The sequence below is a fragment of the Haliotis rubra genome, unplaced genomic scaffold, assembly GCF_003918875.1.
Source record: "Haliotis rubra isolate DU_JTF1 unplaced genomic scaffold, ASM391887v1 Scf1089, whole genome shotgun sequence".
Classification (NCBI taxonomy): Eukaryota; Metazoa; Mollusca; class Gastropoda; order Lepetellida; family Haliotidae; genus Haliotis; species Haliotis rubra.
In genome coordinates, this window is record NW_025764991.1 from 206,053 (window position 1) to 221,190 (window position 15,138).

General features: G+C 41.3%; 3 protein-coding genes across 3 annotated transcripts in view; all 3 read right to left on the reverse strand.

Moving 5' to 3' along the window:
* Positions 1-15,138, reverse strand: part of LOC124282357 (uncharacterized oxidoreductase MexAM1_META1p0182-like) — a 108,143-nt gene that overhangs the window by 41,516 nt on the left and 51,489 nt on the right. The gene's annotated exons all lie outside the window — the stretch shown is intronic.
* LOC124282371 (uncharacterized oxidoreductase MexAM1_META1p0182-like) overlaps positions 1-15,138 on the reverse strand; it is a 50,433-nt gene that overhangs the window by 27,316 nt on the left and 7,979 nt on the right. The window lies entirely within an intron of this gene.
* Positions 1,220-5,343, reverse strand: LOC124282381 (uncharacterized oxidoreductase TM_0325-like). The gene is made up of 4 exons (XM_046718360.1): positions 5,200-5,343; positions 3,019-3,149; positions 2,683-2,778; positions 1,220-1,358 (listed from the first exon to the last, which is right to left on the reverse strand). Exons 1-4 carry the CDS (start codon positions 5,231-5,233, stop codon positions 1,263-1,265), a joined length of 357 nt encoding a protein of 118 aa, XP_046574316.1. The 5' UTR covers positions 5,234-5,343; the 3' UTR covers positions 1,220-1,262.

Genomic DNA, 15,138 nt, shown 5'->3' on the forward strand with positions numbered 1-15,138 from the left:
TGCTTCAATTTCAAAATTTGTGTTTGCCTGTCATATGCTGGACATAATTTGGAAAATGACACATGGTCACCGTTGCAGTTTGCACATTTGATTTCATTTGTGCAGTTGACGTTTTCATGCGTTCCACCACAACGGGAACAAACTGGGGAACTGCGACATGACTTAGCTCCGTGTCCAAACGCTTGACATTTGAAACATCGAAGCGGATTTGGGATATACACTTCCACATCGATGTTAAAATATCCCGCTTTTATTGATTTTGGTAGTGACGTGAGACAGAAGGTAAACAGGTAGGTATTGGTCTTAATGATATCATCACCGTTTTTCGTAGTGAATCTCTTGACAGATGTGACACCTTGAGCCTTCAGTTCAGAAGCAATTTCTTCCTCTGACATGTCAGCGAGACATTTTGAGTGAGTAAATCGGTTCACTGATACTCTCATATATACTTACCTTGAGCAAGGTATCTTGTGAATGTATCTATGGCCGCCTTCGACATGACATTGACACCTGCATTCGGAATCTGAACGGGAAAAAGAGTGACAAATTTGGTCAAAGGCCTTTGTATGACATACGAAAATAGTAGGAGCAGTCTGCTCATTTCATTCTATATAGATGTGCAAAAGGGATGATGTATATTCAGGGTCTCTGAACTTGGAAAGGAAAGGAACTCACATTGTGACCATTAACACTTTCTTTACCCACACAACACTCATTTTGGTCATACAGCATCCACTCGGCTTCCTGTGTTATGCGCGTGGCCTATTCTACACTCAAACGGCTACAGGTTGTGAATTATTCTTATAACCATCACACTCACGATCATGCTCGTTCCGCAAGACGACGTATTGACCACGTTTCCTGAAACAAAATTATTTGATTAGCAAACGACTAGTGACTTCAGGAAGAAAACTGGAAATATCGTGTGTTCATTGTAACATCTTATCTTATGAAAAGACATACAGTTATTATAATAAGTTCTATATGGCGTTTGTAAAGGACTGAATATATTTTATTCACAGCCTCACGACGTACAGTTGTTTCTCTGAAACGTGAAGCTGAACAAGTTGTGGTGACAACACCTGTTTCCAGGACATACAGCAAATTGTACAGTGAGTTCAGTACTGTCTTTAGTGTCTTGTTTTCCAGAATGAATTGTTTTCAAAAATGAAATCCAGACATAAAACCACACATGAAATCACAGCCATTTAGAAAGTACCTTTAGTTTCAATCAAATGCGGTGCAACTAACTGTGTCAAAAACTAGGGTGCCTCAACGTTGACAGCCATTATTCTGTCGTACTGCTCTTTGGTCGTTGATGTCAGTGGACTTATGTCTGAGATCCCAGCGTTGTTCACCTAAACACAGACATATGATATACCTAGCTTGTTTGTGTTACGGCTTATCGCCACCATCTGTAGCGTCTGTGTCGTACATAGTCGGGTAATGTAAAGTGAATGCAAACCCAGTGATTGATAATATGAGCAACGGTCCACGCCACCAAGGTATTATGACTCGTTATCCACCAATTAACCACTGACTATCAAATCTCTTAAAACCCATCTCATGATTTAACCTAGTGCTTAAAGGGTTTGCTCGTTACATCGATGACTGGTAGGATTCCCCACGGTACATTTTGTGAAACCCCGTTTTGTGTAGCCTGTCTCGCTATTGCCACACAGTTCAATCAATAGGGATGATCGATAAAACTCGAGTACTCCAAAACACGCATATGTTAAAGGGACCTCTTTTATCCTTACAAATCATTTTTATTTGATGGTCCTGTGCATTCTTATAAACAAACTGTTCCGATTTTTCAAATAGTTCCATTTTCCTTTTGCACTGAGAAAATCGTTACGCAGGTGACACATTGGCATCCTTGAAATCAGATCAACAGAACAGAAGCGATAAAGCTCTTTCCACATGCATAAGAAATCTCTGCTAAACGCAGATTTGATTGTATAATTGTGAACTATATCATGAACATGTATTTGTTTCAGTGAGTGACCTGAGTTGTAGGCCGCACTCAGCAATATTCCAGCTATATGGCGGCGGTCTGTAAATAATCGAGTCTGGACCAGACAATCCAGTAATCAAGAGCATGAACATCGATCTGCGCAATTGGGAACCGATGACATGTGACAACCAAGTCAGCGAGCCTGACCACCCGAACCCGTTAGTCGCCTCTCACGACAAGCATGGGCTACTGAGGGCCAATATTCTAACCCGGATCTTCACGGGTAGTATTTGTTTCAACAGTATTACAGTTGTACGGTGTTGTTTGTAAACAGTCGAGTCTGGACCAGACAGTCCAGTCCAGTCATTGTCACCTTGCGAGACGATGACAGAGATGGATATTCAAAGTGATGGCCAGAAACACGTGTTTGTGCAAAGCAGCGATTTAATGGATCGGGTGAAGCTCAATGACTTTGCGTTTAACATTATCCCTACGACTTTCATCTTTGCCTAAGCTATCAATCACATGATGTTCTGGTTGTGCATATGTCATGTGGATTAGCTTACTGTTTGCGGCTATAAAGAAGAAACAAATAACATCAAAATTTAAGCAAAACGTTTAGCTGAACTATTATTAATTATTTTTTTCCCAATTAGTCGTGGTGGTACAGATATATGCATGCATATGTCCTTCCATCCCGTCTGCAGTATCTAAAGTATACTCACCAGTATGTCTATTTTCCCGAACTTCTTCTTGGTTGCCTCCACGAGAGTCTTTCTGAAAGCATCCTTTGTGACGTCTCCCACGTTTATGAGAACGTCCTGAAACAGAAAGCTGATCACCTTGATAACTTCAATTCTGTATAACCATCTTCGATTTTGCAGTGTTTACAGATTTCGATTCCTTTAGGCACTTATTTTGTGGCATGATTGGAAACTGTACCAATATTGATTTGAGGACCTGTGTCGCTTAATGGACACGATTTTAAAAGCTTAATTGTAGCGCCTTGGACTATTGGGGCTGTACTTAATGATGACTTCCTCTATCGCTTTTCTGCTCACCTGACACCCTGCCTTCTTGCAGTTCTTGACCACGTCCTCCAAATTCTTCTGGTTCCTACCAGTCAATGACAGTTTGGCTCCTTCTTTGGCAAACGCTACAGCAATCCCTGCCCCAATTCCTGAACTGGAACCTGAAAGAGGAGATTGTGTTGACTCAAATCAAACACACAGCGAATTCCTCGTGTATTCATCGTGTTGTGTGTGTGAGTATGCGTGTGTACCTCTTTTTCATCCTTATGTGCATCGGCTATCAGTTGATCTATGAATTTATATGTACATTTATGTGATGAAACGTGCTCCTTTCAACGTATGTTATGACATCCTTCAGTGTCCTAGTGAAATCTGATAACTAATGTAAACATGAATAACTAAACACGAATGGCTATAGTAACAACATTCACTATTGAAACATTGAAATTATTCTATTTGGAACTAACGTCAGACATTATAACAACACGAGAAGAAATCTTGTTTTACAAAGCGCATGTGTGTGTATGTGTTTGTGTGTGTGTGTGTGTGTGTGTGTGTGTGTGTGTGTGTGTGCCTCTAAATTAGTATGTACGTTTTGTGCACAAGCGAGTCCGGTAATGACGCGCGTCCAGTAATACTGCGCAGCTGCAAAAGCTTACTTCCGTATCGAAGGTAAACATCGTCTTCTACCACATTTAAGCTTGAAATCGAGACATTTCGAAGGGGGACTGGCCTTTAATCACTAAAGGTAAGTAAATAACAGTAATTGGCAAATAATTTGACAGTTTTATGAAAATTCGTTTTCTTCAGGCTTTTAAACCGTTTTCTTCATTATTCATAATTGGATTTAATATGAAACACTCTTCCTCACATTGATGAAGTGATTTAAAAAATAATCTGGCCCTAATACGCTTCCATACTTCGGATCTCCAGCTGGATGTTATGCGCATCAGTTGCTGCGCAGCATTACCGGACAGCAAGCCATATCGTCAGAACGCTGGTAAGGTCAACCGTATGGCATAATGCAACGTTAGAATATTATAGTCGTCAATAAAACTTATATTTCTAGGAAATATGATGTATACCAGCATGTTTATTAACGTAAACCACAAAAAATAAGAGACTTCAGTTGCCGTGTTGCAATCGATGTGCGTAGGTGCGCGGAATTGTCGGGCTGCATTGTAATTACACTTGCTACAGTTCTATGTATGTAATGACATTAGACCCCTGATTTAAATATTATGTTCACTATTCAGAATCAAGCATCCTTCACTAGCTTGGTGAAATCTGATTGCTTAACTAAACACGAATAATTAATAACATTTTCACTCCCGAAACATTCCAACAATATTCACGCAGCTGGTGAAAAATAGCAAGACTGATCACCACAATATTGTCAGCAGTCTCACAAACAAGTTCATGACCCCCGAAGACTCACAGCAGCACAACAAACAACATCTGCAACAGTAATATAAGATGGATAATTGTTTGAAATGAACGTATGATGTTATGAAAAGAACAGGTGGAGGTATAAGAGAGGCAACCATAAAACCATCTCAGTATCACAGACAATGTCAGCAGATGCCTCTCGAACACTACCAGAATTCCCAGGAAAAGAATCGGAATATGACCTGAACGTCTCCCTTACACCCATGAACAACACCAGAATCTCCATAGAACACATTAGAAACCCAGAAACAATTTCAACAGCAACACAAAACACATCGAAGGAATTTTACAATCATGATCAGCTCATCAGCAGCCCAACACACAATTTCAGCAGCACAGAAAATATCAGAAAGAAACTCACAAACGTCATCAACTCATTAGTAGCGCAAAAATTCCAGCAACACCAGGCAGACTCTGGGGTTGCAGTATCTTCTCGCATCTACAGCCCAGGACCTAGATTTTCGAGGCTCTAATAGTGTTAAGATAGTCGTAAGTACCATCCATTAACATTAACTTACGACTATCTTAGCGCTAAGAGAGAAAATCTAGACCCAGGTCTGTTAACAATGTCAACCAGTGTACATTCTGGTCTGATGTCTGTAATGTACGAGCCACTGTCATCTGGGTTGACGGAGCTTCACCACCCGATTTCTTTTATCGATCCTTACGACATGTTTTTTTTTGCTGACATACCAATGGTCGAGGATTCAAACCCATGAAAAGCATATACTTTATACGTTTTCCACAATGACAAAATCTCACCTGTAATGATAGCAACTTTTCCTCTCAGCGCCATTTCAACAGGAGGTGACTGGTTCAGCAAGTCTGTTTGAGAGTCGAGGTCTTGTTTGTGTTTTGATTTAACTGTGTTATCTACTGCATGTTATATATAGCAATGGCAACGCATGCGCACTCTTGCTTGCGCGGGTGCACTCGGTGTTAAGATGCTGCCCCAGATCATGACTCAGCGATAAATGTCAATGTGTTTCGGCAAGTATCGCCATGACTTGCTTGACTGTTATCTTCCAGAACTATCCATCTCTCAACTGCTCTAAGATTATGTACAGATTTGGTGTATTTAAGCATCAATTATTGAAGACTGGCTTTCCACTAACACCTTAAATTGTTCACAGAGAATGTATTCTAAACTTGTATACTGAGTCAAAAAAGAAACTTCACAAAATGTAATTTGAAAAATAATGAATAATTTTTCTCTGATGATACAGCTATGTATCCGAAATGGGATCCCTATCTTTCGACTCTAGAAAAACGTTAGCAAAACCCACTCAAACCCATCCATTCGTCGTGCAAATGACGTTAGTGTCAAATCAGGTTTTGCACGTGCAGTCGATCACGTGATCTTCGCATCGAAGTTTTCTTCATATGCACGTGTTTGCATTGGCCTCAAGAATTGAAAAAACACTTTTAAACCACAGTTCTAACGGTACTTGAAATGCCACGATTGTCAAATGTGCAACGTGAACGTGCCGTTGGCATGTTGCAAGCGGTAAGATCAGTTATTGACGTCGCAAGAGCAATGGGATGCAGCCGTCGTACTGTGTATTACTTGCGAGCAGAAGACCGTCAAATCGTCCTACGTCACCTACGTGACAGATTTCTGCCGGCTACACGAACCAGGGCTGAGATGTTTAGAGGTCGACTATCCTCACAGACCATTCGAAATCGGTTGCGGGCTGCCAATCTCCATTCTCGACGTCCATATCGTGGGCCAATATTGACGCCGTTTCATCAACGTCAACATCTGCTGTGGGCCCAACGTCACCTCCGATGGACCCAGAGAGACTGGAATCGAGTCGTCTTTAGCAATGAATCCAGGTTTACCCTCAGATTCGCGGACGGCAGGCATAGAGTCTGGAGACGACGTCGTGAACGGTATGCCCAATGTTGTGTACAGGAAGTCGACAGATTCGGGGGCGGTAGTTGCATGGTGTGGGGTGCTTTCTGTGGGAACAACCGTTCCCGACTTCTGGTCATCCGTGGAAACCTCACAGCTGCTCACAGTGCTCACCCCTGAACTCGTTCCTTTCATGGCGGCTCATGGCCCAGGTCTACAGTTCCAGCATGATAATGCTCGGCCGCATACCGCGCTGTTGACACGAAATTTCCATCAAAACGATGGAATCAACGTCATGGACTGGCCATCGAGGTCCCCTGACCTTAATCCAATAGAGCACGTTTGGGATGCACTTGGGAGAAGGCTTCGTGGTCTTAGGAACCAACCTCAGAATTTGCAGGAACTTGGCGCTGCCTTGCAAGAGCAATGGCGCAGAATCCCCAACCACGTGTTCACAAGCATCAGGCAGTCAATGAGGAGACCGTGTTTGGCAGTGGTGAATGCGTGGGGCGGCCATACACGATATTGAACTGAGAAATTTCGCATTTTTAGTCTTGTGACTTGACATTCTGTATACCCATGTTTTGGAACGGCGGTGTAGCCTAATTGAACTGATTATGGCACTGTCAGTGTATCGAGTACATCACACAAATCTGAGCAATCAAATAATAACAATTTAACCATCTTATCATCTCTTGTTCTTTTATAGTGCCCTGAAGAAAGAATGTGAAGTTTCTTTTTTGACTCAGTATATTTAAGAACATTGCATCAGCCTATCGTGGCTATGTACATTCGACAACAATGAACCACCTGTGTGTCTACATTTTGATTCCCGTCATGGTATATCTACACCCGACTTTCTGTTACCCATGGTATATCTACAACCGACTTTCTGTTACCCATGGTATATCTACGCCCGCCTTTCTGTTACCCATGGCATATCTACACCCGCCTTTCTGTTACCCATGGTATATCTACGACCGCATTTCTGTTACCCATGGTATATCTACGACCGCCTTTCCGTTACCCATGGTATATCTACGACCGCCTTTCTGTTACCCATGGTATATCTATGCCCGACTTTCTGTTACCCATGGTATATCTACACCCGACTTTCTGTTGTTCATTTTAGGACATTGCATCAACCAGTTGTGGCATTGTATATTCATTAACAATGACCGACCTGTTTGTTTACATATTGTTTTTGTCACACGTGGTATTTCCTCACCCGACCCTCTTTTATCTGTGGTATATCTACACCCAGAATATTAAATTTAAGGACACTGAGTGAACTTGTCCTGGTTCCATACATACCTGTAAGTACGGACGTTCTCACTGTTGCTCGATGTCGGTCCTGAACCACCTGTTTCTTCACCTGTACTTACAGCATCACTTATTTAGTTGGTATAAGTGACGGCGTTCTGTCGATGTCTGGACCACACAACCTCATGATTGATATTATGAGCACGAATAAAGTGCATGAACCAGGTAACCAAATCTGACCACCTGTTTCGTGTAGTCATCCTCAGAGTCTACGTAAAGCATGGACCTCTTTTATACCTGGTATCCTCCAGAGCGCCCTTTTGTTGAAGGAAAGCTTTATTTGTTGAATTTTGTTGAACGCCGCACATGGCATTAATTCATCTTAATCACGACGGTGTGTGGATAATGGAATCCAGGTAATATCTACACCTGAGGTTCTGAATGCACAATGCCATTTATAATGTGGTCAAATGAAACCCACGTTATATTTGGGATTACACTTTCTCAGTAAGTACAGATTCTAGTACTTTTGTTGGGCTAAGTCACATCCGGGAATCGAAATCACACCATTTTTTTTTCTTTGGGATAAACACAGTCGGTAAATACACTTCTCGATTTTAACATACATGTACTTATTATTTTAGATTTAGATACATACGGTTTGATCATGCTCTTTAAAATATAAGCATTTACTGCACCATAGAGGTAAAATCGACAGAGTATTTTTTTCACCGAAGCTGCCACGATATCGCTACTATCACGTGGACTTTGCCGGCGTGTTAGTGCATTACAACACAAGTATGTGAACGCGCTGTTCTCTATCAGATAAGTAGGACAGCTGTAAAACGATTGCTGTGACTGTATAAGGGCAATTGACATGATTATCATGGGACTGATCACTCATTGAAAGCATGTACGCCGTAACTAACTAACCTATCGACGAACATGTACCAACCAAATATATCAGTGGTCTGGCTTGCAATAAACAATCACCACATGTGAGCAGTCTGAAAGATGGCCCGTGAGAAAAATCACAACACTCGATATATCCGCTAAATGAGTTGCAAACTTCGGCAAAGGTCAATACAGGCAGTCTGTGCTATTGGTAATATGTGGCCTGTCCCCGCTAATTTTCACAAAGTTGTATCTTTCGACTATCATCGATCAGTGGTGTGCAGGCACAGCACGTTGGTAAAGCTGCCTGTTTTTCAGTAAGATTGTGTCATTACTACAAGAAAATTGCAAAGAACAGTTTCCGTCAACGTTTTGATACTAGATACGACACAATACACAAATCATCTGTTTGGGCTCAAACATATACCTGTCACAAGTATGGAGCTAGAGAGAGAAGTATGTGATGAAACTAAAACACCGGAGCTGTAACCTGGGAACGTTGTAGGATCAATATTTAGTGCTCACTCCACGTGCTTGGATAACTGCCTGTAACTGCCCTACGTCGCATACATACCGTCAGTCGCCGTAAAATAGTTCTGTTATGATCACCGCTTGGTTACTACCTGGAGTCCACCTCTCCTGGTTCTGTACATACGTAATTTACGGACGTGTTTTCCATGTGGCTCGACGTCTGTCCTCAACCATCCGTTTCTTCACATTTAACGTCGGGATAAGTGACGGCGTTCTGTCGATAAGACACATCCTAGTGATTGACACCATGAGCACCGTCGGGGTACGACTGCATACCCTGAACCAAGTCAGCGAGTCTGACCACCCGATCCCGTCAGTCACCTTTTGCGACAAACATGGCTTGCTGAAGACTAACATGGATCTTCACCGATTCCACCTTTGGAGTAATCATCCAAGTCACCGAGTCTGATCACGTCGCAATCCCACCGTCACTTGCCGTATCCGTTGCAGAAGAAACCGTCGCCATTCATGGTGCAAGCTTCCACCACGTGAGTGAGTGAGTTTAGTTTCACGCCGCACTCAACAATATTCCACCTATATGGCGGCGGTCTGTAAAGAATCGAGTCTGGACCAGACAATCCAGGGATCAACAGCATGAACATCGATCTGCGCAAATGGGAACCGATGACATGTGTCAACCCAGTCAGCGAGCCTGACCACCCGATCAAGTTAGTCGCCTCTTACGACAAGCATGGGCTACGGAAGATCAATTCTAACCCAGACCTTCACGGGTTTCCATCACGTACACTTGCAATAATGTCTTAAATGACCATATGATTTCACGTATCATCAAACACAAACTGAAATTTAACATAGTTCTGTCAGCGGTAAGCATATGGAGGGGTGCTTAACCTTTTCCCAGGTATATATCAATCAATCATTATTCAGAACTAAAGGCCACGGGCCCATAGTACAAGTATATACAAAGTTCAACAGCTGAGTGGATTTCTCTTCAAAATAGCATCATAGATATACAGAGCAATAGTTTCAATAAAAATGCAGTTAGCAGTTGACAATAGTTGGATACATTTATGTTTTGACGGTTGTTTCGTAAAGTAAATGGGTACATATTTGCTTCTAATGTTTCTATAATAATTACAAAATAGCAGGGCATGGTATTCATCTTCCAGGACATTCAATTTACAGTATTTGCACACAGTAGATTTCTTATGAAATTTTCCCTTATAACAACTTAAATAATAACAAACGGAACGAACCTGTGATAAGGCTATTCTTACTTTCTTAATATTGATATACACTGTAACATACACATGGTTTGCACATGAAATTTTCTTAAAACAGGGAATAGGTAAACGTACAGGGACTATTTTGGAGTTTTGCATGCCACTCCTGTATAAAGCAATCTTTGCCTCTTACAAGTAAATTTAAGAAATGATTTTTATTTCCAACTTCCTGCCATATCCAGACATAACCTAGTCCAAATTTAAATAGAACTGGTTTTACATGTGAAGCCCAATTAAACCTATTACGCTCGGCGCTTGCGTTTAAATCTAGTATAACATAACATTTTGTAAGTTAGATGGGTAGCGTGAAGAGGGCATGGAGAGGAGCTTTAACCAGTAAGCAATGCAGCGTTTTAGAGTGTACACATTGATAGGATGTCTACTAGTGTCTGGTATCAGTTCCAGGTATATATAATAGTGTATCAGTAAATGAAATGTAAAGGGGGTGGCTGGTCGTGAGCTAGGGGGGGTTAAAAAAGCACATTATGTCCTTGCCTAATGTAAACACAGATGGACATGATCCGACTAGCCGCTTTGCTACCTTTTCAATACCCAATCGATTTAAATGTTGCGTGCCATAAACCTCACCTAACCAAGATCATTAATCTTGTTGGAACAGTAATCAATAAATTCAAAGCAATGTGTATGTCTCTAGCTGTATATGTTGAGACTAGGATCAATACTGTACCTATGCACAATGACTTTGCAAGTATATTTCTCTGAATGGGGTAGTTTCCAACGGTCCAGTTATTGGATATGTTTATTACTAAACAATGTGACACATAACGATGAATATGCTAATATCTACATCGAGAATTATATTCAACCTCCAGTTCATACAGATAAAGGTTAAATAAAAACAAGACCCTCCCTGACAGAAGATACAAGACCCTCCCTGACAGAAGACACAAGACCCTCCCTGACAGAAGACACAAGACCCTCCCTGACAAAAGACACAAGGCCCTCCCTGACAGAAGACTGTATAAACAAGTTTGCCGCCTCTGCTGCTCTTCATCCGATGCTCATTGTAGGTGATGGTGTGTTATCGGTCGAGTGCCAATTTCAGCATAGTCATTTACATGTCAATTTTGCTAGGACAGAGTGAGTGAGTGAGTGAGTTGGATTTTACGCCGCATTTAGCAATATTCCAGCAGTATCACGACAGGGGACACCAGAAATGGGCTTCACACATTGCACCCATATGGGGAATCGAACCCGGGCCTTCGGCGTGACGAGCAAACGCTTTAACCGCTAGGCAACCCCACCGCCCCTGCTAGGACAGACATCAAATTAATTGAAACCCAGAGAAAGTTATATTAAGGAATGCAGAAGTGGCTCACAGCAATATCACAGCGGAAGACACCAAAAACAGGCTTCACACATTGTACCCATGTGGAGAATCGAACCCGTGACGACCGAACGCGTTAACCATTAGGCTCCCCCACCGTACATGTTCCTTTTTTTAACTGTCTATGTTGATTCCCAGGCGGTGCTTCTTGGTGTGAATACGTCCCCTCGGACGAAGCAGGACGTATCGTATTTCTTCTAATAAGCGCCGGAACTCCAATAAGCGCCGGTGTGGAAGTCCGTTGAAAAAAATAAGCGCCCGGGCCCTTATTAGAGGAAATTCGTTATTTGTTAATCTGGTGATATTGGAAGGCAGTTAGTGAGTCACTTAGTGAAGAAAAACAGTTTGCTCTACGCCCATTTATAGTGTACTAAAGTACAGTTTTGCCTTGAACTATTCTATTTAAAATCCGTTTGCGTCCCAGTTCTTTAACGTCACAAAGGTTCATGGGGAAAGACTGTACTTTCATACACTATACATGGTGGCAAAGCGAACAGATTATTTTGTTAGATGTCAAATCGAATACAAAGCATTGGATGCTGTTACAATATCAAATGGCAATATTCAAGCTATATGGCGGCGGTCTGTAAATAATCGAGTCTGGACCAGACAATCCAGGGATCAACAGCATGAACATCGATCTACGCAATTGGTATACTATGACATGTGTCAGCCCAGTCAGCGAGCCTGATCACCCGATCCCGTTAGTCGCCTCTTACGACAAGCAGGGGTTACTGAAGATCAATATTTTAACCTGGACCTTCACGGGTATTGAAAATAAAGTATACAATATTTGATATGATGATATATTATGATATGATAATATGGATAATATGGTCATTGAATGTTTAGTTTGGCCCTCTTGACTTTCCCTTGGCCCGTTTGACTTTTTCAGTTTTGGCCCCTTTGTCCTTTGGCCCTTTGAACTGTTTCCGGATTCAGAAGTGTTCAGCTATGGCTAGGTTAATATTCATTTTCAATGAAATACTTTTTGGGGGGTAAACAGAGAGGACAGAGTCTTTCTTCACAGCCAGGTGTTCGAGAAGCACGTTCACTGACAAAGTTATTTATTCATTAACCTGTGCTGTGCCGTCTCCATCCGTTCTCGAACACCTGGCTGTCCCTTTCTCTGCACTCCTCCCTCGTAACAAATAGTGAACTGTGTCAATATTTTAATGATAGATTGTTAAACAACTTTTTAATTTTTAGGACAAAAATTCTGCAAAAACCTCACAGAGTTGGTATGATGTTTTGATTATGATCAGCGTTCATTGAGTATTTTATGTTAATTAGTTTTCGAGTTAGATTGCAAGTCATCGGTCCGATTTTGAGCCAAACGGACTATAGGTAGTTAGACTGTCTGCAATCTTTAAACGTAAACATGGTCTCTAGATATATCATGCCTCCGAATTCTTCCGTAACTACACTTGTTAAATTTCAATATATGTATTGACATTAGACCACTGATTATAATATTATGTTCACCATCTCGAATCAGGCACCCTTCACTATCCTGATGAAATCGGATTACTGGACTAAACATAAATGACCAAACACGAATACCTAATAACAACATTCACTCCTGAAATATTGCAACAATATTCACGCAGGAAATAGCAAGAGTGATCACCACAATATTGCCAGTAACCCCACAAACAGGTTCATTAGCAGGCAACCACAGCAACAGCATCACAAACAACATCTGCAACAGTAATATATCATGGATAAGTGTTTGATAATATGAAAGGAACGGCTGGAAGAATACGGGAGGCCACAATGTCATCTCAGTATCACAATATCTGCAACAGTAATATATGATGAATAATTGTTTAGAATGAACGTATGATATTATGAAAGGAACGGCTGGAGGAATACGAGAGACAACCGCAATGTCATCTCAGTATCACAATATCTGCAACAGTAATATATGATGAATAATTGTTTAGAATGAACGTATGATATTATGAAAGGAACGGCTGGAGGAATACGGGAGACAACCGCAATGTCATCTCAGTATCACAATATCTGCAACAGTAATATATGATGAATAATTGTTTAGAATGAACGTATGATATTATGAAAGGAACGGCTGGAGGAATACGAGAGACAACCGCAATGTCATCTCAGTATCACAATATCTGCAACAGTAATATATGATAAATAATTGTTTAGAATCAACGTATGATATTATGAAAAGAGCGGCTGAAGGAATACGGGAGACAACCACAATGTCATCTCAGTATCACAATATCTGCAACAATAATATATGATGAATAATTGTTTAGAATGAACGTATGATATTATGAAGGAACGACTGAAGGTATAAGAGAGACAACCACAATGTCATCTCAGCAGATGCCTCATGAACAATACCAGAGTTCCCAATATAATAATCGGAACATGACCTGAATATAGAACGTCACCCATGAAAAACAACCAGGAACAACACCAGCATCTGCGTAGAAAACATTAGCAGACCCAGAAACAATGTCGACAGCAACACAAACCACATCAGACGGAAACTTGCAAACATGATCAGCTCATTAGCAGCCCAACAAACAATATCAACAGCACCACAGACAAGCATCACATAACACCGACAGTGCACACGCAAAATAAGTAACATTTCCACAAACAGCAGTATCTCAGCAAACAACAGAAGCAGGACCACAAACATTAGCGTCTCAACAATCATCAGTATTTGAACAAAATTCAACAGCACAAATAACATCTCTAGTAGCACCACAAACAGCATTGTCGCAACTAACAGCATCAGCAACACCGGCACAAACAGCATTGTCACAACAAACACCATCAGCAACACCCGATACCGTTAGGCGCCTCTTACGACAAGCATGGGTTACTGAAGATCAATTCCAACCCGAATCTTCACGGGTCAATCACCTGTAATGACAGTAACTTTTCGTCTCATCACCATTTCAACAGGAGGTGGCTCTCACTCCTTGAGAGTCAAGGTCCTTCTTGTGTTGTACTACATTCACGGCGACGAGTAAGGTAACTGGGTTTTCTACTGCATGTTATAGATAGCAATGTCAACGCATGCGCACAACTGCTTACGCTGGTAGTAAGATACCGTCCCGGATCATGACTCAGCAATTTACGTCCATGCATTTCAACAAGACTTGACCCTATCACCATTTCTTGACGCAGTGTGATTTTCCAGGACGACTAATATCCATCATCAACTGCTCTAAGGTTATGTACAGATGTCACGTGATGATTGATTACTTATTGAAGACTTTGTTTCCATTTACAGCTTAAATTGTTCACAGAGAAAGGATGTATTTAAGGACATTGCATCAACCTGTCGTGGCTTCAATGAACGACCTGTTTGTTTACATTTTGTTTTCTTTCATGGAAAAGAAAAGCTACACCCGACATTCTTATATCCATGGCATATCTACACCCGGCTTTCTGTTGCTCACAGTATATATAAGACCAGGATATTGTATTAAGGACATTATATCAACCTGTCGTGGCTTTGTACATTCATTAACAATGAAAGACCTGTTTGTTAACATTTCTGTCCCCCATGGTATATCCGC

Excerpts from the sequence above, each read along its gene's own strand:
- LOC124282381 (XM_046718360.1), bottom strand. The coding sequence starts at position 5,233 with ATGGCGCTGAGAGGAAAAGTTGCTATCATTACAG. Across the intron at positions 3,150-5,199 it reads AAAAGTTGCTATCATTACAG|GTTCCAGTTCAGGAATTGGG; the intron begins GTGAGATTTTGT and ends CTCCTCTTTCAG. Across the intron at positions 2,779-3,018 it reads GCAAGAAGGCAGGGTGTCAG|GACGTTCTCATAAACGTGGG; the intron begins GTGAGCAGAAAA and ends TTTCTGTTTCAG.